Genomic DNA, 23,046 nt, shown 5'->3' on the forward strand with positions numbered 1-23,046 from the left:
GCCTCTCTGGGCTTGCATTTACATAGCTACAAGATGGAACTAAAAATAATAGTTACCTTGATATGTTATAAGGGTCTGTGTGGGTAGATTTCGGAGCAGTGCCTGGCACACTAACGTTCAACAGCTTTTGAATTTATACACATATATGTGCGGATGGATGTGGACATACACATAAATACACGTTTACTTTTACCTGATAATATATATGACCATCAAAAGAAAGGCTTGGACTCCTTGCTATCCATTCCCTAACTTCTCTTAGCAAAATATTTCTTTTCTTGTTCTTGGTTTTTGTTTGTTTGTTTGTGTTTTGGGTTTTTGAGGTGGGGTTTCACGCTAGCCCAGGCTGATCTGGAATTCACTCTGTATTCTCACGGTGGCCTCGACCTCACCACAATCCTCCTACCTCTGCCTCTCAAGTGCTGGGATTAAAGGCGTGCGCCACCACGCCCGGCCATACCAGACTATCTCTATAGTAAGACTTAGACCGTGCCTCTCTGCTGCTTAACATTCCTGCTTGCTCCTCTTGAATGTCCCTTATGAATGAGAGTTGGCATCACAGCCCCCAGCATATACACACCATCCTCTCTCTTGGTCTACCTGCTTCCTTTGGGGCCTTGGGACCTTGGTATCATACTTTTATTCTTTGAAGGTCTCTTCAAAACATGTACTTTCTTTGTCTTTCACCCTCCCATGCAATCTACCTGGGCTCCCTACCCAGGTGAGTTTCCTCACTGCTGTTGTCCCTGTTCTATGTCTTGACGTCAAGGCCGCGACACTGGCCATCACCACTTTACTCCAGCTCCAAAGACAGCGTCTTGTGCCATGCACCCTCTGCATGGACGAAGGAGCTTTCTACTCTCAGCCTGTGCACAGGACGCCCCAGCCCTTCCCCTCCCCACACCCAGTAGGCTTGAGAAGTGTCCCTCCACTCTTAGAATCTATGATGGTCTCTCTAGGCCAGGCCCGTGTTAGGCCTCTGAAGTACTCCTATGTTCAGACCTCCCCCACCCTTCAAAGATGGGGCAGACCCATACAGCTGCTCAGGACACCTTCTGTTTCCCCCTCGGCCAGGGAGAGACAAGGATGCCGGCGGGGTGGGGAAGTGTGCTCAGCATGGAGCACGGGAGAGGGTGACTCCATTGTGAGCAGCAGCTGCATGGCTAGAGAAGCCCGGCTGTCAGCACAGGCTGGCCAGGACACAGGCAGTGTCCAGACCTCAGCAGCAGGTCTCCTGGTCTGCCTCCTGCCGCGTCAAGAGAGCACTCATGGCCATCCGCTGCAAACCCCCAGCAAGTTCTCTCTGGGCAGTCCGACAGGGCCATGGGCTTCTGCACCAAGGGACAGAGGCTTAGTGACTCAGTGGCACTGGGGACCGATAGGCAAGAGCTTGCATCGAGGCTCCGCTGCTCGTCAGCAGTGGGCTGAATTCATACAAGGTCCTCAAGCAAGCACAGGAAAACAAATACCATACCGTGCGTTCTCACGTGTGCAAAGGCAAACAGTTGCCCTCGTGGCAGCAGAGAACAGGATGGCACACCCCAGAGGTGGAGAAGAGTGGAAGGGAGGGCAGGAGGAAGGGCTGGCGGTGCAGGTGGGTAGAGGAACAAGCTGGGGTATTCCACAGCATAGTGGGGAAGCTGGGGGAGTGGACAGTGGCTAAGTGTGCATTTCAAAGTGGTCTTAGGGAGGACCGTAGATGTTCTCAACCCCAAGAAATGATACTTTTAGGTGATGGGTATCCCAAGGGTTCCTATCTGATCATTACATGTTGTTCACTTGAATGAAATGTTGAACTATATCCTTTAAGCATGGACAGTTATTGTGTCAACTGGAAATATTATTATTATTTTCGGTGCTAGGGATGGAACCTAGGGCCTCGCACATGCTAGGCTAGGGCTCTGTGCTGAGCCACAATCTCCAACCCAACTGAGAAATTAAAAACAAAAACAAAACACACCTGATTTCCCTGCCTCAGTGATCCCGTGTGCAGAATGGGAACGCTGCTGTTTGCCCGGGGGTGTGGTGGGGGACAGGGGGCGGGGCGGGTGGGAACAGATGAGGCCAACTGCCTTGCAAAAGCCTGTGCAGGCCCCGGCACACAGCAAGAGCTCTGGCGGTGGCAGGTGAGTTGAGTCTATGGCACAAACAAGACTTACTTGCTTTTTTTGTTTGTTTGTTTGTTTTCAAGGTAGGGTCTCACTCTAGCTCAGGCTGACGTGGAATTCACTCTGTAGTCTTAGGGCAGCCTTGAACTCATGGTGATTCTCCTACATTTGCCTCTTGAGTGCTGGGATTAAAGGCGTGTGCCATCACACCCGGCTAAGACTTACTTGCTTTTTTTTTTTTTTTTTTTTTTTTTGCTTTTTATAAAAATATTTATTTATGAAAGAGAAAGAGAGAAAGAAGGAATGGGTGTGTCAGGGCCTCTAGACACTGCAAACAAGTTCCTGACACATAAGCCACATTGTGCATCTGGCTAACATGGGTTCTGGGGAATTGAACCTAGGTCCTTAGGCTTCACAGGCAAGTGCCTTAACCACTAAGCCATTTCTCCAGCTCTCCAGTGGTTTTTAAACAAGCTGCCTACACCCCAATTCCATTCCCACGCTCAATCAACTACTCAACAATTTCTTCAGTACCCACCTGCACCAGGCCCTATCCTAGGTGCTAGAAATTCAGGGGTGCCTGAGAGACACAGCATTCTCCTCTGAAGCTTCTTTCTTTCTCTCTTTCTTTCTTTCTTTCTTTCTTTCTTTCTTTCTTTCTTTCTTTCTTTCTTTCTTTTCTTTTCTTTTCTTTTCACAATTTTTATTAACATTTTCCATGATTATAAAAAAATATCCCATGGTAATACCCTCCCTCCCCCCCACCACACTTTCCCCTTTGAAATTCCATTCTCCATCATATTACCTCCCCATCTCAATCATTGAAGAGTTACTTGCTTTTTAAAGGACAGCATGGGCGGAGTTTCTTAGATTCCTCGCCTCCCTCCTTATCCCAAAGCACGCACGCCTACGACACGTGTGTGTTTGTCCCTAGCTGCTACCCTTCTGCACGTCCACACCCCGAGTAAGCTGCAGCCGAGGAGAAGCCTCCACGGAGCTACATTCTGGACCCTCCAATTCCCATCCTGGGACCCCCGGGGTGAGAACAGTGCCGGGTCTGGCTCCCCTTCAGCCAGTGGGTCCCTATGACCGCTTCCTGCCACACTCACCCTCAACGACTTCCTCACGCTCTGTGCGGGCCCTCCTGCCTTCCAGTGCAGGCCTGTGTCCTAGGATGTGGCAGACCTCACATCTCCTGGTGATAAGTTTATACATGTGTGTGTGTGTGTGTTGGGGGGGTCGGGGGAGACAGTCCTGTCTCCTTTCTTTGTGGTACCAGTCATAGAATTCATGATCATGCTTCTCAGATTGAAGTCAGCACCTGAACTTCCTGCATATGAATGAATGAGGGGTGGCCCGTGAGCCCCCACCATCAGATTCTCAATCCTTTCCCCAGCTCTTAAGAAGACACAGCTTTGCTGAGCTTGTCTGCAGAATCAGGAAGGCCCGGCGTCTATCAACATTCTTGGAAATGGAAGCAAATGGATCTTGAGGTTTTTTGCTCTTCTAGAAGAGGGAGGGAGGGATGCCTGACTCTGAAAGCGTATTTACACAGCAATTCCGAAGGCCCCTCCATTGCAGAAGAGTTATGCCAGTGGCTTAGGGGCAGACACGTCCTGCTACTGCTTTTAGTCCTGCTTTCAAGAAGAGCTGTCGGATTGGCTGCCTTTGCAATCGGGATCTCCCAGCACCCCTTGCCTGCCCACTGTGATAAGTGTAGTGGCCCTTCACGTGCCCTCCGCGGGCCCCTGGCATCCCAAGAAATTTTCTCAGGTCTTAGGTCAAAACTTTTTTTCTTCTTCTTTTTTTGAGGTAGGGTCTCACTCTAACCCAGGCTGACCTGGAATTCACTATGTCATCTCAGGGTGGCCTCAAACTCACTGGTGATCCTCCTACCTCCGCCTCCCAAGTGCTGGGATTAAAGGCGTGCGCCACCACATCCGGCTTTTTGTTTTTCTTTTGAGTGTGCCTAGTGTTTGTGGTGGGGTGGTGTGTATGCGTTGTATGTTGTATGTGGGGTGTGTGTGTGTGTGTGTTGTGTGCACATGGGCTCATCTGAGGCAGCCAGACGAGAACATCAAGTATGCCCCTCCATCACTCACGCCTAGTTTTTCCTTGAAATGAAGAAGTCTCTTACTGGTTTCTCAGCTTGCTGCTCCCGAGTCCCGGCTATTCTGTGCTCCTTACAGGACCGGAATTACAAACGTACGTGGCCACGTCCAGCTGTGTACGTGGGTTCTGGAGTAGCACTTGACCGACTGAGTTGCATCGTTAGCATAACCCAAACTGTTTTCTGCAATAATATCAAAACCCTAACTTCTCCTTTGCACCGGCTCACACGAGCACTGATGGTGTCAGCGTCAGTGGAAGACATCACGGTGAGACCTCAGCATGGGCACAGCACCGTGGCTAAGGCAACCACATTACCTCTGTGCATTTTCAGAAACACCAAGCAAACAGAGCAATGACAATGTGAGGATGCGACTGGCAAGGCAGTGAAAATGAGTCATTGTATCATCCGTGTGTGACTCAACGGGAAGTTTTCATAACACACTCTGCATGCAGCGCAGGTGTGCACAGCTGTTCCCCAGGAAAAGAGTTTGTGTCCCTAACTAGCTGATGTCAGACTTTCCATGAAACATTACTTTCACTTAAAAGAATGATTGTCAGACTGGCTTTTCAGGCAGAAATCCCGAGGAGACAGAACCTCGACCGTGAACACACTGAGTTCTCCACACGGCACACCACGGGTGACATTTGTTTGCCGAGGATAAAATTTCAAGTTTGGGCAATCTGCAGTGAGCTTAGTGGCCTCTTCTTACTTAAGACCTTTCTGGTGGGATGGGTGCTGGGAACAAGGACGTGTGTTTTTACTTCTCAGTGGAGTGTGTCACACTTGGGAGAGCTGCCTCAATCAGTGACAGGGGTGTGATGTCGTGAGAGCACAGCTGGGGACAGTCCCACCTAAATTGCAAGACAGACCAGCGGGATTTAGGGTGACAGAGAAGGAAAGCTCACTGAGGCAGGCGCAGGGCCCACAGAGCAGCTAGCTTTTCAGAAGCCTCCAGTGGCTGTGTTTCCGTGGCTCACCCACAAGATTCGGAAAGGGCTTTCAAAATTCTGCTCCATTTCTTTTCTTTTCTTTCCTTCCTTTTTCCTTTCTGTGTACTGTGTGTGTGTGTGTGTGTGTGTGTGTGTGAACACTGAGTATCCTCCTCAACTGCTCTCCATCTTACTTTTTAAAATATTATTTTAATTAATTAATTTATTAATGTGTGTGTGCAAGACAGAGAGAGAGAGAGAGAGAGAAAGAGAGAGAGAGAGAGAGAGAGAGAGAGAGAATGTGGGTGTGCCAGGGCTTCCAGACACTGCAAACAAACTCCAGATATGCATCTGGCTTTACGTGGGTACTGGGGAAATAAACCCAGGGCCCTTAGGTTTTGCAGGCAAACACCTTGACCACTGAGCATCTGTCCAGTATGTTCCTTTTGCCTTCCACCTGCTTTGAGACAGGGTCCTCTCCCTTGTGGTTTTGCTGCAGTGGGAACGGGCTTATGAGCTTCCACGTAGACATTACAATTTTGAGAGAGATGTAACATCTTCCGGCCTGGATGGCTTTAAGCCTGAGTTGTTACTGCTACAGGCAGCAACACACTTCCACACCCTGCCCTGTGCAGAGCTACAGGAAAACTCTGGTTCTGCTATTTCTCAGTGAATTAAAGTTGTTCTTTTTAATAGTGAAAAAAAGTATATCTAGAATTAGCTAGCTAGATCCAGTTCAGATGACCCCGATTTTGTTGGCAATATCCAAAGCATCATAACGGGGAGCCAGCCTAACGTACGCCTCCTTCTCTTCTCTCTGTCAGAACTGATCGGGGTGGTGACTTTGGCCCCATCAGTGTCAGAGTTTCTTCACAGCTGGGCAGATCTGGTGCCTGTTAGCCTTGACGTCCACAGTGAACACACGTGTGTGGTTGTCTTATACTTCGTGGCCGATTAGTGGTCAGGGGAGCTGGATGGCACAGTGGTCAAACTTGTTTCTCCTGGGACGTTCTTCCCAGGCTGCTCAGGCTGCCTCCGGAGGCACAGTGCTTTGGGTCTCCAGAGGTGGGTGACGTGCAGACCTTCTTCTTGTGGCCGGGACATCTTTTAACACGGCCTTCTTGGCTTTCAGATCCTCTGCCTTGGCTTCCGCCTTGGGAGGGGCATGCCTTTGGCGCCATCTTGGGGAAAATCTGGTTATGTTAGCTGGCGCCTTTGTCTGAGATGGGTGAGGATGAGCAAGGGAGCCGGAAGGTTACACTGGGAACCCTGGATCCGACCATACTCGACAGTCCTGTGCTGTGACCCATGCCACAGGGGGGCCAGGACCACCAGCTCTCACTTTCCTTGATGTTCATTTTCCTGCTTGTCCCTGTCCAACCCAGGAGATGGTTCACAGTCTGAAGCCAGTTCCCTGGACAGCATTGAAAGCCCTGCCTGGACAAGGGAAGTGCCACCCCTCCCCAACTTTGGACAACCAGGCGCTGATGTCCCCATTGTCTTGGCTAGTTCAGTCTTTGTGTCCTGAGCTTTGGATAAAACATCCATGGACTATCTCGTGACATTTTCTGCCTTTTGATATGGCTTACTTGGCTATTTGGCCAGGAAGGAGCATGTTTGAGGTCATTTTCTGTGCTCTACTCCTGGGCACGGCTTAGCCCAAGGAACGGCTTTGACACCCACCAACATCACATCGAATTTGCTCACATGGATTATCAAAGGCCTGGCCTCAGTGTGAACCTGCAGCTGACATGGACTTTGAGTGACTACGAGACCTCCCGTGACAGCCTCTGAATATCCGGAAATGCCAGCAGCAACAACCCGACCTAAGGATCTGCCTGCTGTCCTAAGAGACTACATCCCAGGAGACTCTGGACAGGCAGGTCAAAGAGGGAGAAATCTGGGCCACATTTAAGGGCTTGTGTCTGAGGGTTGCATGTGAAGCTGGCCCATGGTGTGGGCTTGGGGTTCAGAGAGAATCTTAAAAATATAAGTGTGGGGTTGTGGTTAAGTCTAGTTCCTGGGGCACCCTGGCCCTCTGTCAGCCCCTAAAATGACACAGGGTCTCTGCTGACGCAGGAACATCTGCTGTCTCCCAGCTAAGGACCTGCCCCTCACCCTTCTCAGTGCAGCACTGGTTCACGTCCCGGGGCTCACGCTGAATGAAGAATGAGGGCATCGAGGTGCCACCCCAGCTACACCTGCCCTTGCACATTCCTGAAAGCACCTATCTTCTGACTGCGGAGTCGTGCCTACTGAGCCGGACAAGATGTTGCACTCAGCACTGCGAACCCTTCACAAGAAAATAGCACCCGCTTCATTTAACGGGGAGCTTCCAGTCCAGGAAGAAGATCTAAGGCGTGAGTGGGAGGAGCCTAGGTGGGAGAAGAAGGCCCTGATCTAGAGCGGATGGGGACTCAGCACCGAGACCTCCTCTTCACGCATGGCCCCAGGCTCTACCCTGCCTGCTGCTGGAGGTCGTGAGGGTCTAGGAAGGCGGAATGCAGAACAGGCGTTTCAGGGGACACGGGACCTGAGGCAGTTAACACACCCACCACCCGCGTGCTCTACCAAGTACCTTCAGGGAGTGGAGAGGCATACGGCCTCCCCCTGCCGGGTAGAGGTGGTGGGAGCTGGGCTTCCTGTCACCCTGTCAAAGTCTCCCGAAGCCCTGCCCTCTTGGCCAAGCTCTGATGCTGACTTGCTGGGAACCGCTCAAGCCAGGCTTCATGCCCCATGGTGCTGGGGAGGTGGCGGGGCTGGGCGGGGGCTACTTACAGCTCCGTGACGTCCTTCGGCATGCCTTTGGGGAGTGCGCGGAGCCCCTTGTTGCTGCACCTCACCACCGTCTCCACGCAGCTGCACTGCTCGGGACAGCGTGGGCTCAGCTGGCAGCTGCTCTCCTCGTTGCCTGTGGAGAATGGACCCCGACCCCCCACCGAGGAGGTGAGTATGGGAGGTGAGCCCTGCCAGAGGAGCTGCCAAGCAAGGCCGTGTGACAGGACGGGCTGTTCCTAGCAAAAATCAGCCCAGCCCAGCCCAACTACAGCGTTGAGTCCAGGCCAGGACTAAGGTAGCTTCTGGTTTCCTCTGTGGTCAGAAGGGAAGAATGTACGCCTGGGGGTGTGGGAAGAGATGCTGCTCTTTACTGAACTCCCCATAAAATGAAGATTGCTAGGGCTGCTAACTTAGAGCCAGAGCAAATAGATGGGAAAGAGACAGCACCCTTTCACCAGATCTGGAACCAGCCAGAACCCCCGAGTCCTGTCCTTTTCCTTCTTCCCTCCCCACCACCATTTTTCTTTCTTTTTTTTAAATTTTTTATTTATTTTATTTATTTGAGAGCGACAGACACACAGAGAAAGACAGATAGAGGGAGAGAGAGAGAATGGGCACGCCAGGGCTTCCAGCCTCTGCAAACGAACTCCAGACGCGTGCGCCCCCTTGTGCATCTGGCTAACGTGGGACCTGGGGAATCGAGCCTCGAACTGGGGTCCTTAGGCTTCACAGGCAAGCGCTTAACCGCTAAGCCATCTCTCTAGCCCCATTTTTCTTCCTGTTACTATTAGGTTACAACTGTGTCTCTACCCCTATTATACCTTATTTTAATCACACTTGGTTTTCAAACCACTTCATCTGTTCTTATAGAACCCCACATTCGTCAAGTAAGGAGCTGTATTGGCTGGAATTTATGTCAACAGATATGCCCTCTGGGACCTTAGATGCTTGTGCTCATACCAGTGGCAACACTTGCCTGAAGTCCGTTTCTCATAGCTCGTACTCTGAGCTTCCTTATAACATAGACGGGAAGGTGAGGCCTATGTCCAGTTGTGCAGGCTATGTACCACCCAGGAAGTATCAGTCTTGTGATGGAATGGTAGCTTAAGTACACTTGGTGTGATGATAGTCACAGAGGTGGTGTCTTATGAGCAAGTACTGTTTTAATGAATCCAGTACTTCTTTTTTTTTTTTTTTTTTGGTTTTTCAAGGTAGGGTCTCACTCTAGCCTAGGCTGACCTGGAATTCACTCTGTATTCTCAGGCTGGCCTCGAACTCACAGCGATCCTCCTACCTCTGCCTCCCGAGTGCTGGGATTAAAGGCGTGCGCCACCACGCCCGGCTTCCAGTACATTTTGAAGAGCGTCTGACCGATGGGAGTAAAATGATTTCAGGAAGGGGCACCTTTTCTTAGCTTGCCAGAAAGGAGTCATGTGGGCTAGCAACAGATGCTTAGAGCCCTTTAGAGCTTGGCTGTGTGCCCCCGGGCAGAGAGGAGTTGGATCTCTCTCTCAGCTGCCCGCCTGGCCCTCCCCAACTCTCTCCCCTCTCACCATCGCAGGTGAAGTCCTGGACAGCCACGTCCTGGATGGGGATCTCCTTGAGGAAGAACGGCTTCTGGCACCTTGGGTTTCCGCTGACCACGCGCCTCTTCCTCAGCCACCTGCCGAGCCAGGCTAGGTGGCAGTTGCAATTGAAGGGGTTGGACAGGAGGTTTCTGAGGGAGAAAGGGCATCTGAGTGGTCAGTGTCTATTTTGCACCCCCGCTGAGAGCCCAGGATCCACTCTTGCAGCTCAGGACACCTCTCCATGGGTGTGTGTGTGGGGGGGGGGGTGCAGAATTTTTGCCCAAACCAGTAATAGCTGCAGTGTCCCCTGCTATAGCCTGTGTTGATGGCCTTGGCAGTGGCCTAATGTCCAGCTTTGATATCCGCTCCATAGAGAATTTCCTCTACTCCAGCTCTCCCATTGGTGCTTTGTCCTTGTCTGTGTGTGCACACGGGACAGATGGAGGGACAAGGGGGTGACAACAGCTGCCATACGGACTTCTTGCTCCAGGATTAGGTCCAAGCTAAGCACCTTACGTGCCCATCACGTCACTCATGCCTGTCACACCATTGAACCCTTATTCTCCTTCCCCTAAGGAAGAAAGGAAAGTCCAGGAAGGCTGCCTCAGGGGGCAGGGAGCATCCCTGGGTGGCTGCACGTTACTCAAAGGCTGGGAACCATTGCCTGACACTTCCTCAGCCGTGGTGGGATGCTGGGTGGGTTTGCTTAGGAGCCAGAGCAGGTGCCCTCTGTGTTTGTGGCTTCTCCTCTCCCCATTTCATGTCTTTGGATTGTCAGTGTGAGGCTGGAGGATGGGCTGAAAATGGACCCAAGTGAACCAACATAGTGGCATTAGATCCTGAGCCTCCATCTCTTCCTGGGCATGTTGCTCAGAGGCCCCACTCACTCATCTGTTCAATACAGACTTGGGCTCCCAGCTCATAGCTCAGTCTTGCGGACATAGCAGCAAGTCAAGCCCTGGTTACCCCGTTACACCGGCAGGCTTATGATAGGACGGGGCAAAGCGCACCGTGTCTTAGGAGGAGGTTTGAAGAAATGAGGATGGTAGGACTGAGGGACTCAGGGAGATGGCAGAGCAGGGACTAGGGACAGGCGACACTTGGGAGGGGCGAGGGGCAGGAAGCCGCATTCCAGCTAGCAGGAGCACCGCCAGCGGGAAGCGATGGGATGGAGCCGAGCGTGAGGTCACTGGGGCTGAGCTGGAGGGCGGAGAGGTGCTAGGTGGGAAGGATTACATGGCCCCGCCCTTAGGCCACTCTGCAATTTGAGTTCTGTTCCAAGTGGAATGGGCATGTGAGAAGACGGGAGCAGTAGTTGCTGTTCTGTTTTATTATCTAAAGAGCCTTTGGGGAGAGGAAGAGTTGTGACAGTGAACTACTTGCTGAGGACAAGAGAGCCAGATGGCAGGACCCCGGGCAATTGTAAAGGAACATGTCTCAGAAGCATTTTCTCCTGCAGACCTGGGCTACACGGTTAACAAAGGACAGGTCTAGTCCTCCCAATGGGCCTAGGAGGCAGTCTATGTGGATGGCGAATTAAAGCACAGACCAAAAAACAACAACAACAACAAAACCCTCTCCCAAGGTCACACAGCTATAAGGGAGAGCTAGGGTTTGAACCCAGGAAACATGGGTCCAGAGTTGTGGCCACTCTCTTTCCCAATGCAGAGAACTTTCTGGGCAGGGTGTCCCCTGAGACGTCTAGAGAGCTGGGCTCTAATTCTGGTTCTGATGTCACCAAAGCAGCTGGAGTAACCTTTAAAAACCTCACAGCTGGGGTGGGGGGTGCTGGAGAGATGGCTCACAGGTAAAAGTGTTTGCTTGCAATGCCTGACAGCCTGGGTTCGATTCTCCACTATCCACATAAAGCCAGATGCACAAAGTGGAACTTGCACCTGGAGTTAGTCGGCGGTGGCAGGACGCCTCGGGTAAAGGTGTACCCATGCTCGCTCCCTCCCCATCTCTCCCTCTCTCCTAATACGCCTTGCATGCAGGCTAACAGGGCCGCAGCTTGGTCCCAGCCTCCTTTCCACCCTGGCCTCGTGCCATGACATATCTCTCTCCACACTCCGCATGCTGTCCCTGCTTAAGGAAATGAACGTCCCTTCTCGTCAACAAGCTTCCAGAACGCAGCCCCAGTGCTTCTAAGTTGGGGTTTCTCATCACTGTGGACCTCCCTTCTGGGCCGATTCACTCATCTGTGAGCTCCAATAAGGAGCCAGGTCTTGGGCCCACACGGGATGCCCAGTAAATGCAGACCGAGTGGCCAGACGGGCAGGTGAGCTGGCAGGGTGGGGAGATCTGTGGCGGAGGGGCACCGAGGAGGGGGCAGCATGCTGGTGAGAGCTCACATGGTGGACAGGGAGACGAGCGTGGTGAAGGCTCCGGGGGTGATGGTGCTTATCCGGTTGTCATACAGGGACAGGAGCCGCACGGAGCTCAGGCCAGCGAAGGTGTCGTTGCTCACGCAGCTGATCAAGTTACTCCTTAGCATCCTGAGGGAGGGGAGAGGGCCGGGCTGTGGGGTCACAGGCAACAAACACGCTTGCCTTTCCAAACGGCTCGTAGGTGGGGACACTGCCACCCTCACCCTCGCCCTGCCCCATCCGCTCAGCCCGTCGTGCCACTCAGGTTGGTCTGGGGATGATCAGAACCTGGGTCCCGTCTGGACCTACCGTAGACACGAAACACAGAGGTCCGTGTGTACATGTGCGTATGCTGTGGCTGTTAGCATGTGCGTGTGTATTTCTGGGAAGAAGAGAACAAGGAGTTTCACACACGGGCTTTGTGTGTATGTGCATGAGCCAGAACATGCAAGCTTGCTTGCGGTTGTGTTCATAGGCATGGTACATGTATTTGTGTGCCCCTTTTCAGCATGTTTCTTGTATGAACGTGTGCGCATGTGCACATTAGAGTGGGTCATTCTGAGCGTGGAGTGGGTGCCGAGGAGCTCGGTGCATTTGCTTCTTGCCCGTCAAAGGCTGAAGTCTGGGGCTCCAGGAAGGAAGGACTCCATAGGACTGTGTCCACCTCTGGTCCCTGCCTGCCAGCCTGCGTGGTCTGCTTGCAATTCCTGCCCCCCTCCCTGCCCCCGGTCCTCAGGCCAGGCTGGGTACTCACAGGGTCTTGAGGCCGCTGAGGCCTCGGAACATGCGTCCATGCATGGTCTCCAGCTGGTTCCCCGTCAGCATCAGCTCCTGCACGCCCGAGGCACCATCGAAGGTGCCCTCTTTCACTTCCTTGATCTTGTTGTTGCTGAGGTTTCTAGAAGGGGGGTACAAAGTGGGAGGATCAGGCGGAGGGATCGCTGGTGTCTGGGTCTTGGCACTGGGCTCTGGAGTGGGACACTCCTCACAACGTGTGGGGACCGCCTTGGGGCATCTGCATGAGGAATGTGACAGGGTTTCATGATGTGTAGTCATCCTTGGCTTCCTCTCTTTACCAGGGAGTCTCACTGAGAAGTGATTCTCAAGAGGAGGGCTGGCTGGAGAAAACTGAAAACAAGCCTCCCTTCCATGGGGATAGACACATCTGGGGAACCTCTAGCTCTCTAAGTTGAAGTGCTGATGTAAGTGGATTCTTCTTATTTAGTATTTGTTAAGTGCTTATGATCTAGGTGCCACATGAAACTCTGTCATAACCATACCAAGTCCCCCAAACAGCCCGTGCCCCCAGGTAATGTCCTCACATTAAAAAATTATTTTTCAATTTATTTGCAAGAGAAAGAGGGAGATAGATACAGAGAGAGAGAGAGAGAGAGAGAGAGAGAGAGAGAGAGAGAGAGAGAGAAAGAAAGAATTGGTGCACTAGGGCCTCCAGCCACTGTAAACAAACTCCAGACACATGTGCCACCTTGTGCATCTGGCTTATGTGGATCCCAGGGAATCGAACCTTGGTCCTTAGGTTTTGCAGGCAAGTGCCTTAACTGCTAAGCCATCTCTCCATTCCTGTCCTCCCATTTTTATGGATGAGGTCACTAAGTTTCAGGGAGATTGAGTAACTTGCCCACCATCCCATGGCTGAGGGGAGTGGGATAAGAAGGCAGGCTTTCTGAGACATGAAAGACACATCATTGAACTCCCTTCTTTCCTGCACGAGAGGTCTTTGGTGACACAGAGGCTCGTTCTCCTTGCAGAATTCAAGGTTGGGGATCTTGGTTTTCTTACAGTGTCCTCGTTCCTACTCAGTGACACTCCTGAGACTCTAAGAGCAAGCCCTTTCCTCTACCTGGCGAGTACGACATGCTGGTGGCAAAGAGAAAATCAGCAGCAGATTCTACAGGCCATGAGCCAGGACCCAGGTTCTTTTAGGAGCTGGGAAAGGGGGTGTTTGTGGACCCCCCTCATGTCTAGGCAAAAGGCATTCTTGTTTAGTTGGATGGAATCAACCATGATGGTACTCACAAAAGCGGAGGCTAGGTTAGCCTCCTGGCATGCAGAGGGGACAGGCCTCCTGTGACCATGAAAACCTGACAGTAGACAGAGCCTGTGGCCTCACTGAGCGTGCACAGCTATCTGGAAGGACTGCTGTGGAGACCAGGCCCAGAGTGTGGCACTGCTCCAGGCCACAGAGCTTCAGAAGGGGAGACATGAACGTATCAATCCTTCCCAACCTCCCAGCAGAGCTCCAGGCGGACACCTCCCTGGGGGACTGAGTAAGGAGTAAGCAATGGAAAAGCCACACCCGAGGGTTTCATATAAGCCACTTCTGCACCCAGGAAGCAGCAGTACCTATACTTGCAGGTGGCCGTGGAGGAGGTAAGACGGTGGCTTGGACCCTCTCTCGAATCATCTGCTCCTTGTCTTGACCCTGCTGGCCTCCCCTGCCCCATCCTGTGCTCTTCCAGAAGGCTTGTGAGCCAGGAAAACTCCTGAACTGTTCTCTGCTCCCTGAGAAAACTTGAAACTCAGCCTGACTTCTTATCAAAGCTATCCCTGGTTGGGGACAACCCAGGAATGGAGGAAACGCATGGGGGAGATTGCAAATTACCCTCAAACTAAAAGTAGGAGTTGAGGGAAAGGCTCTCCCCAAGCCATAACTCATGGAACCCTGGAGGATCAGGGCTTGGCTCCAGGGAGGGGATTAAAGCGCAGGGCCAGGCTATGGAGATGAGGTAGAGCACCATTTCCTGACATCTGTTTCTTCAGCAGAGCAAAATTAACATCCCATTACTGTAAGGTTTGCGAATTGCATTTCCTCAGGCTGGGAGAATGAAAAACAGAAGGAGAGTCAAAGGTGGAAGGGAGGTGGGGGGACAGAATTTTCCAGAAGAGCTGGCTGCTGCTCTCTCCCCATCCATCAAAGCCCTGCTTAGTACTGCAGGCTTCAGTGAGGGCTGAGGACGGAGTGCAGCTTGGGGCAAATGTTCCAGAAACAAAATGAACGCATCAGCGTTTTGTGAGCACTCTGATGTATTCCTGGTGCAGCCTCTTCCTGAGATACCCCTGGTCCCAGAAAACCTGAAAATGCACGATCAGGGTCAGCCAGGGGCCTTTCTAGCTTCTTCTCTGTAGACCTACCTGGAGAAAATGTGTTTCCGCATGACTTCAACTACCAGGGCCCTGCCCCAGAAACTCCCCCAGGCGCAGGGAGGTGCAGAGGCTCCTGGTGGGCTGCTGGGCATCCCTTTCAGACCTGCCTTCTTTCTCCCCCAGGACAGTGGGGGTGTCCACACGCTGGCTCCCTCCATAAATCTCGAGCCCCACGAGTCAGGGCCTGTTCTCTAGGCTCTCCTCTTAAGACTGCAGGGTATCCCAGCTGCTCTAACATCAGGGCTGGAGCCATAAGCCTGTGTAAAGCCCGGTCCCCCGAGGAGCGCAGTGGGAGAGCTCAGTGGACCTCTCTAGAAACCGAGGACACTGGGCCATGCCCAAGCACATGCTCTGGTGCACTGTCAGGACGAGGAGGAACTGCTCCCCCTCCTGAGGGCCTGCCCCTACCTGCGTGGACAGTCTACTGCAAGTTCAGGTGTCCATGGTGGTCACCTGATGGCCACTGGAGGCAGGTCCAGTGGGGATGATGGTGACCCGGATGCCTATGCTCATCTCAGGGGGAAACTTCTGCCCAGCTCCACTCCAGGGGCCCACTTGGTAATGTAGGGCCAGCTCTGCTAGGTCATCTGAAGTCCAAAAGGCACCAGAAACCCAGACAGTGTGTATTCAGTGAAAATTTCAGGTTTTTAAAGATGGGCAACAAAAGTCTTACTAAAAGCACAATCACCATCAGTTTATACATAGTCAAATCCACCTGATTTTTGGCCCGAGGCCCACCAGGCTTTAGACTGTGGCTGAGAATCTCCTTCAGTATCAGTAGTGACCTCAGAGAGGTCCATAGCTCTCTGAAAGACACAGGTTGTTTCCTTTCTCTTCCTTCTCTCCTCTCCTCCTTCCTTCCTTATTTCCTTCTCTTTCTCTTTCCCTTCTTACCTACTTCATTCTTTCTCTTTTCTCCTCCCTCCTCTCCTCCCTCCTTTTCTCTTTCTTTCCCTTCCTTCTTCCCTCTTTTCTTCTCTCTCCCCCATCTTTCTCCTTCTCACTTTCTATCTACCTCTCTGTTAGGGAAGGAACTCTATGCTTTCTAGGTAAATGCTCCCCCCCAACCCCCACACGCAGCTGTGACATCGTTTGAAATGCTTCACTGAGTTGCCATGGTAGTAATAATGACCTTTTACAATAACTCAGTGTGTACAATTGTCTGTGTCCCTTTACATATGTGACACTCACGGAATCCCAAAGAGAGGCTCATCTTCATTACGTTGACTGATGGGGGGGGGGGGGGGCTGCGGGCAGAGGTACAGAAATGCATAGCTGATTACAGCCACTTTGGCCTAAGTCAGAAAGGCAGACTCAGGGCCAGCAGCAGCCTTGGGGCCCTGGCCCCACAGTGTGAGGCAGCTCAGCAGCCTTTGGCCACCACCACATAGGGGCTGGGTGGTGATGTGTCCAGGGCACAAGGACCCTTCACAGGACAGAGTCCTGTGGTTTGAAATGATCTGTAGCCAGGGGTCTGGGATTGCATTTGCCCTACAGGGCTATTTAGTCCCTTGCTTGGGACTGATGCATGTGTGGAATTGCATACACGGACACATGGACTCACAGTCACTGCCTCCTGGCAGGGCATACTGTCCCTAGCTCACTGCACTTGCTTGAGTTTTAAGCTTGGACAAGTTAGTTATCATTGTGTGTTTCAGCTTCTTCACTTGTGACATGAAGCAATTTCAAAGCCATTTGTTTTTCTTTCTTTTAAAAATATTTATTTATTTGAGAGGGAAAGAGGGAGAGAAACAAAAGAAAGAGTGGACATGCCAGGGCCTCTAGCCACTGCAATGAACACCAGATGTGTGTGCCACCTTGTGCATCTGGCTTACCTGGGTCCTGGGGAATCGAACTTGGGTCCTTTGGCTTTGCAGGTAAGTGCCTTAACCACTAAGCCATCTCTCCAGCTCTGTTTTTCTTAATGAGAGTGGCATTGAATAAATTCAGTGTTGTCTGGCCCAGAGTTAACTCTGTCATGTCAGTTGCTGGCTGGTGTTACTATGGTTACCTTTATGGTGACCATAGCCTGGCACCAACCAGTTCCCACATTTGCCCTGCTTGCCAGGGCACCCACAAGGGTCCGTGTGCACAGTCTCTGTTTTCAACATGTCACCATCTGTGCGGGGTCAGTCAGCCCGATGCCCTGTGCTATCTTCCTGCATGGTCTCCAACCAAGGCTGGGCATCCTTTCTCTTCATATTGGCTGGTTTGGATTTCTTCAGTGCTTGCATTGAACCAGGCCCCTTGCCCCTGTCTGCGCCCTCTGAACTACCCTCCCACCTCCACATTTACTTCTGACCCTCATCATCACTTATGAGGAAGAAGTGTTTTTTTTAAAGATACTAATTTAATTTTTTTGTTTATTTTTATTTATTTATTTGAAAGTGACAGAGAGAGAATGAGGCAGAGAGAGAGAGAAAGAGAGAGGGAGAGAGAGAATGGGCGCGCCAGGGCCTTCAGCCACTGCAAACAAACTGCAGACACATGCGCCCCCTTGTGCATCTGGCTAACGTGGGTCCTGGGGAATCGAGCCTTGAACCAGGATCCTTAGGCTTCACAGGCAAGCGCCTAACCACTAAGCCATCTCTCCAGCCAGAGAAGTGTTTGATTTAATATTACATAAGTGGTAAAAGTAATCTCCCTCAAAGCTAAGCACACCCCTAGAGTCACACAGCCGGGAAGAAGCAGCATTGAACTCTCAGTGAGCACAGGTCAGCCGGCAAGTTCCTCCCACACAGGCCTGCCTGGCTGCTCTGAAGCTGTGGGACTAATTTGGCCCCAATGTTCATTGTAGCATGGATCATACAGGGACCAGCTGAGTGGCATTTGACCCTTTGGTGAGATCTGGGCTTGTCTTTGGTCATAGTCCTTTCTGTCCTGTGCTGGCCTGGGCTGGGGATTGACTGTCTCTTGCCCCATGTTCTTGCTGCTGTTTTCCCTGGCCTGTATCTCTCCCAAAAGTAAGAACAGGAAAGACAGACACAAGGTGTGCTTCAGCTAAGGGGGGATGGAGGTGGAGGAGGTGTGTTCTCTTTGCAGCATCCAGGGCTTCCTGATGTTGCAGACGAGGCACGGGGCACATGGCCTGTTTGACTTATCTGAATATCTGCCCCATGGCAGAAGGGCACCTTCCTCCAGCTGTCACTGAAAGGGAAGTGCTGGTGCCCTCTGCGCTGGAGCCTGGAAGCCAGTGCTGCTGCGCCACTGTGCAAGCCAGTCTGTGCCAGCCCACACATGCCCCCTGGGCTCAGCTGTGACCCTAGGAGCTCTTATCTCTGCTCATACGCACAGGATAGTCACAGGAGATGTGGCTAAGGTCACGTCCACAGGCATGGAGAGACCTGAGTGGCACCAGCGAGGTCCAGATGCTGCAAGGCCTACAGAGTGTCTGTCCCCTTTGTCTGCTGGGCACTGATGGTTGAGAAAAATAAAACCAGGGACTTAAGCCAGTCCTGGTGATTTATGGTAGCTATGTTCCATAATATCACCAGGACTATCAAATTAGCAAATACCAAACCATTGCTCCTCAGGGAAAAACAGGAGGCTCCCGCAAGCCTCTGGTCATGGCATTTTCATCACCTGGACAATAATAAGCTTGATTTATGAGTGTTTCTGTTTAAAAATGCCATATGTGCAATATTGTTGATTCATCAACATTGCTCCCACAGCCAGCAGCGCTGAATCCACGTCTGAATGGATGAAGCTTCCCTAACGTGCTACCTCCCCCGTAAGGTGCAGTACAGTCTTCTCAGACGCTGCGTCTCTAGACTACCAATCTGCATGATGCTTGGGGCCAGTTTAATGGGCAGAGTTACCAACCCAAGTACACAGGAATGCTAAGCGTGTGGGACAGTTGCTTACAGAGGGAGAGCTGGCTCAAGCAAGGAGGCAGCACTTGTTCAACCTCAACTGGAACTGTGTGGGAACATGCGTGCCCTGGGTAAAGGATGCACATGAGTGACTGTGTGTGTGTGTGTGTGTGTGTGTGTGTGTGTGTATTGCTATTTGTGTGTTCAAGGATGGCAGTCAAAGCATGAAAAGTCTTGACTTTGGAGTCATATACATCTAGATGAAATTTCTTTTCAATTTATCAATTTATTTTTATTTTTTTGTTTTTTTTTGAAGTGGGTCTCACTCTAGCCCAGGCTGACTTGGAATTCACTATGTAGTCTCAGGTTGGCCTCGAACTTTTGGCAATCCTCCTACCTCTGCCTCCCAAGTGCTGGGATTAAAGGCGTGCGTCACCATGTCTGCTTGTATTTTTTTTTTTTTTTTTTGAGGTAGGGTTTTGCTCTAGCCCAGGCTGACCTGTGTCAGGGTGGCCTTGAACTCATGGTAATCCTCCTGCCTCTGGCTCCCAAGTACTGGGATTAAAGGTGTGTGTGCCACCATGCTTGTCTTAATTTTTTTAATAATTAAAAATTATTCCTGGGTGTGGTGTGTGTGTGTGTGTGTGTGTGTGTGTTTGGGCACCCCAGGGTTTCTTGCTATTGCAAATGAGTGTCAGACATTTGCATCACATTTCATATCCAGGTTTACACGGGTGGCTGGGAAATTGAACCAGGCTGGCAGACTTTGCAAGCAGGCAATAATTTTTTTCTTTTTTTCTTTTCTTCTTCTTTTTTTTTTTTTCTGGTTTTTCAATGTAGGGTTTCACTCTAGCTCAGGCTGACCTAGAGTCTCAGGGGTGGCCTTGAACTCACAGCGATCCTCCTACCTCTGCCTCCCAAGGGCTGGGATTAAAGGTGTGCGCCACCACACCCGGCTCCCAATAATTTATTTGGATGTGCGTACACATGTTTGTGCACCGTGTGCACATGTGTAGAAGCCAGAGGGAGATGTCAGGCATCCTACTCTGTCACTACCTTTTCAGCGAGGCAGTTTCTCATCGAACCTGGAGCTCCCTGTTTTCGTTAGCTTGGTGGAGCAGGAAGCTTCAGCTGGCCTCTTCCCCACCCTCCTCGGTGCTGTGGTTACTGGCATTTGTTTTTCTGCATGTGTGTGTATGTAATGTGAATAGTAAGTGTATGTATTGTGTATGCACATGTGTGTGCAGGTGTGCAAAGGCCAGAGGAGAATGCCAACTGTCTTCCTCTGTCTGCCTTCCATGGTGTTTCCTCAAGATGGAGTCTCTTTCTGGACCCAGAGTTGCCACTTGCGTATTTAGAAAGTGTCTGTCTACCTTGTTGGTTGGGAACTAATGGTTGAGGGGGAAAAAACTGACTGGCCAGTGAGCCCCAATAATTCTCCTGTTTCTGCCCACTCCCAAATAACTAGGGTTAAAGTTGTGTGTAGCTATACCAGCTGTTTACATGGGTGCTGAGGACTGATTTGAACTCATGCCCTCTCAAGCCGTCACGCTTGTGCGATAAACTCTTACCCACTGAACTATCTCTCCAGGCCTATGTCCAGCTTCTCACATCGGTGTTAGAGATCAAACCTAACTCTTCATGTTTATGCAGTAAGCACTCTGACCTGCTGAGTGCTCTCCCTGGCCCTGTGAGTAGGTGGATTTTTATTTATTTATTTTTAGTAAGAGAGGGAGGGAGAGGGAGAGAGATCGAGAGAGAGAGAGAGAGAGAGAGAGAGAGAGAGAGAGAGAGAGAGAGAGAGTGAGAGAGAGAGGGAGAGAGAGAGAGAGAGAATTGGCAGACAGGGCCTCAGCCATTACAACTGAACTCCAGACACTTGCACCACCTAGTGGACATGTGCGACTGTGTTTGCCTCACCTTTGTGTGTCTGGCTCATGTGGGATCTGGAGAATTGAACATGGGTTCTTAGGCTTCACAGACAAGTGCCTTAAGCACTAACCCGTCTCTCCAACCTCCTAGGTGGAGTTTTAGATAGAGAATTGAAAAATAATGAAGCATGACTATACTGCCCTTGTGTCAGAAGCAGACATAGACTTTTGGGTTGGGAGATATGGGGCATGGGGGGGGGTAGGAAGTGGATTCCAAGAGAAGTCTGTCGTGGGACTGGGGTGGTGCAGAGCCCACCGCCTGTGCGGACACCTCTGCTGGGGCACTGGGAAGAAGAGAGAAGCAAGCCTGACCTCGCTCTGGCATGAGGCAGAGCCAAGTATGATGTGAGTACTGATTCTGGTGTTCACCCACTGTAAGGCCTTAGAGAGTTCTCTGGACCTCTCTGAGCCCCAGATCCTTCACCTGAATACTGCAGACATGCAGCCAACACAACATGGTTGCACAAGGACTAAATGAACTGACCACTGTGAGGCAGGGCATGTAGCCTCGACACCTCTCACAGCTGCTATATTCTTCTCTCTAGCTTGATGACTCGCCAGCACTCCTAGGCAGGGGGTGTGTTGGGACGATAGAGAAGAAGCAATGAAAGCACATGAGTTCTCTGCCCATGCCCAGGCCCTAGGTGAGGTCTGTTTGGTGAAGCAGGGTTTTTTAAAAATAAGATTGTTTTTAATATTCACTTATCTATTTATTTGAGAAAGAGACAGATAGAGAGAGGGAGGGAGAGGGAGAGAGAGAGAGAGAGAGAGAGAGAATGGCCACATCAGGCCCTCTAGCCACTGCAAACAAACTCCAGATGCACGCACCACCATGTGCATCTGGCTTTTGTGGGTACCAGGGAATCAAACCTGGATCCTTTGGCTTTGCAGGCAAGCAGCTTAACCACTAAGCCATCTCTCCAGCCCCCTTTTTAAATTTAAGTGTTTATTTATTTTTATTAATTTATTTGAGAGAAAGAGGGGGAAAGAGAGAAGAGAAGAGAAGACAAGAGAAGACAAGAGAAGAGAAGACAAGAGAAGAGAATGGGTTACCAGGGACTCTAGACACTGCAAACAAACTCCAGGTGCATGTGTCACCTTGTGCATCTGGCTTATGTGGATTCTGGGGAATTGAATCTGGGTCCTTTGGCTTTGCAGGCAAGGGCCTTAACCATTAAACCATCTCTCCAGTCCCGCCCCCCTTTTTGCTCTGATGTTCCTGCCCCAGGCAGTGGTCTTCCAGCTCCATCTAAAACACAACATAAAGGCTGGGAAGACAGCTCAGAGGTTAAAGGTGCTTGCTTGTTTAAAGCCTGCCAGCTCCTGTTCAATTTCCCAGTACTCATGTGAAGCCACACACACAAGATGATGCATGCATCTGAAGTTTGTTTGCAGCAGCAAGTGGCCGTGGCACGCCCATCTCTTCTCTCTCCCTCCCTCCCTCCTTTTTCTGCTTGCAAATAAATAAGAAATATTAAAAAAAAAAATAAAAACACACCTTTAAGTTGTCATTTCATCTCAAACCAACTAATCTGTGCCCCAGACACTTTAGTCAGTTGCTGGTCCTGAGCCAAGTCCCTTCCACCACCTCCTGGATGGGTGTGTGTGGTGGAGAGTGGGAGGTAGGGACAGAGGGGACACAGGATGAAAATCAGGGATGGTGCGGAACGCAGGCTCCATGTGACGCCTGACAGTTTGACAGCAGCCAGGTTTCACGTGGGCCTGTAAATTGGTCTGTTTTCCAACACAGACCGCAGCAGAGGTTAGGAGGCTGAGCAGAAAGGGGATGCCAGTCTCCTGGCTTTCTGCTCTGGTCAGACAGACCCTAACCAGGGAGCTGAGGTGGTGGTCATGTTTCTAAACTTGACTCACATTTTCCGCAGGTTGGGCAACTTCTTGAAGATGCCAGTGGCCTCCAGGACAGAGATGTCATTGTCGTTCAGTCTCCTACATGAGGGGGGGGAGGGAGAAGAGGGAGCTGGGGTTAGCCGAAGGTGAGACACACCCTTTGCTTCTCCTGTAAGCCCTCTCCACGCAGCGTTGACTGAGGTGCACATGGGCATCCTGTTTGGCAAGGGTCAACAGAACTACAGGAAACCTCAGCATCTGCTTGTGGGGGCGGGGCAGGGGCAGGAGGTGGACGTCACTGGGCCAAAAGAGAGCAGGCTGCCTCCTCCTCCCTCGGGAAGCCCCCTTCTCTAGGGTGGTGTGGACTTTCTGCCTACTCAGCATGGGCACATGTTGGTTTTTATGCACACAGATGCCAAGTATCTGCT

The 23,046-nt window shown here is 51.3% G+C and overlaps 1 protein-coding gene across 1 annotated transcript in view; it reads right to left on the bottom strand.

The window, feature by feature from the left end:
• Slit3 (slit guidance ligand 3) overlaps positions 1-23,046 on the bottom strand; it is a 659,658-nt gene that overhangs the window by 68,411 nt on the left and 568,201 nt on the right. The window contains exons 16-20 of the mRNA XM_004661033.3: positions 22,643-22,717; positions 12,617-12,760; positions 11,848-11,991; positions 9,482-9,645; positions 7,929-8,061 (exon numbers count right to left, since the gene is read on the bottom strand). Coding sequence (XP_004661090.2) covers positions 7,929-8,061; positions 9,482-9,645; positions 11,848-11,991; positions 12,617-12,760; positions 22,643-22,717 — 660 coding nt within the window. The remainder of the gene's footprint in view (positions 1-7,928; positions 8,062-9,481; positions 9,646-11,847; positions 11,992-12,616; positions 12,761-22,642; positions 22,718-23,046) is intronic.

This window comes from Jaculus jaculus, chromosome 6 (genome assembly GCF_020740685.1).
Source record: "Jaculus jaculus isolate mJacJac1 chromosome 6, mJacJac1.mat.Y.cur, whole genome shotgun sequence".
NCBI lineage: Eukaryota > Metazoa > Chordata > Mammalia > Rodentia > Dipodidae > Jaculus > Jaculus jaculus.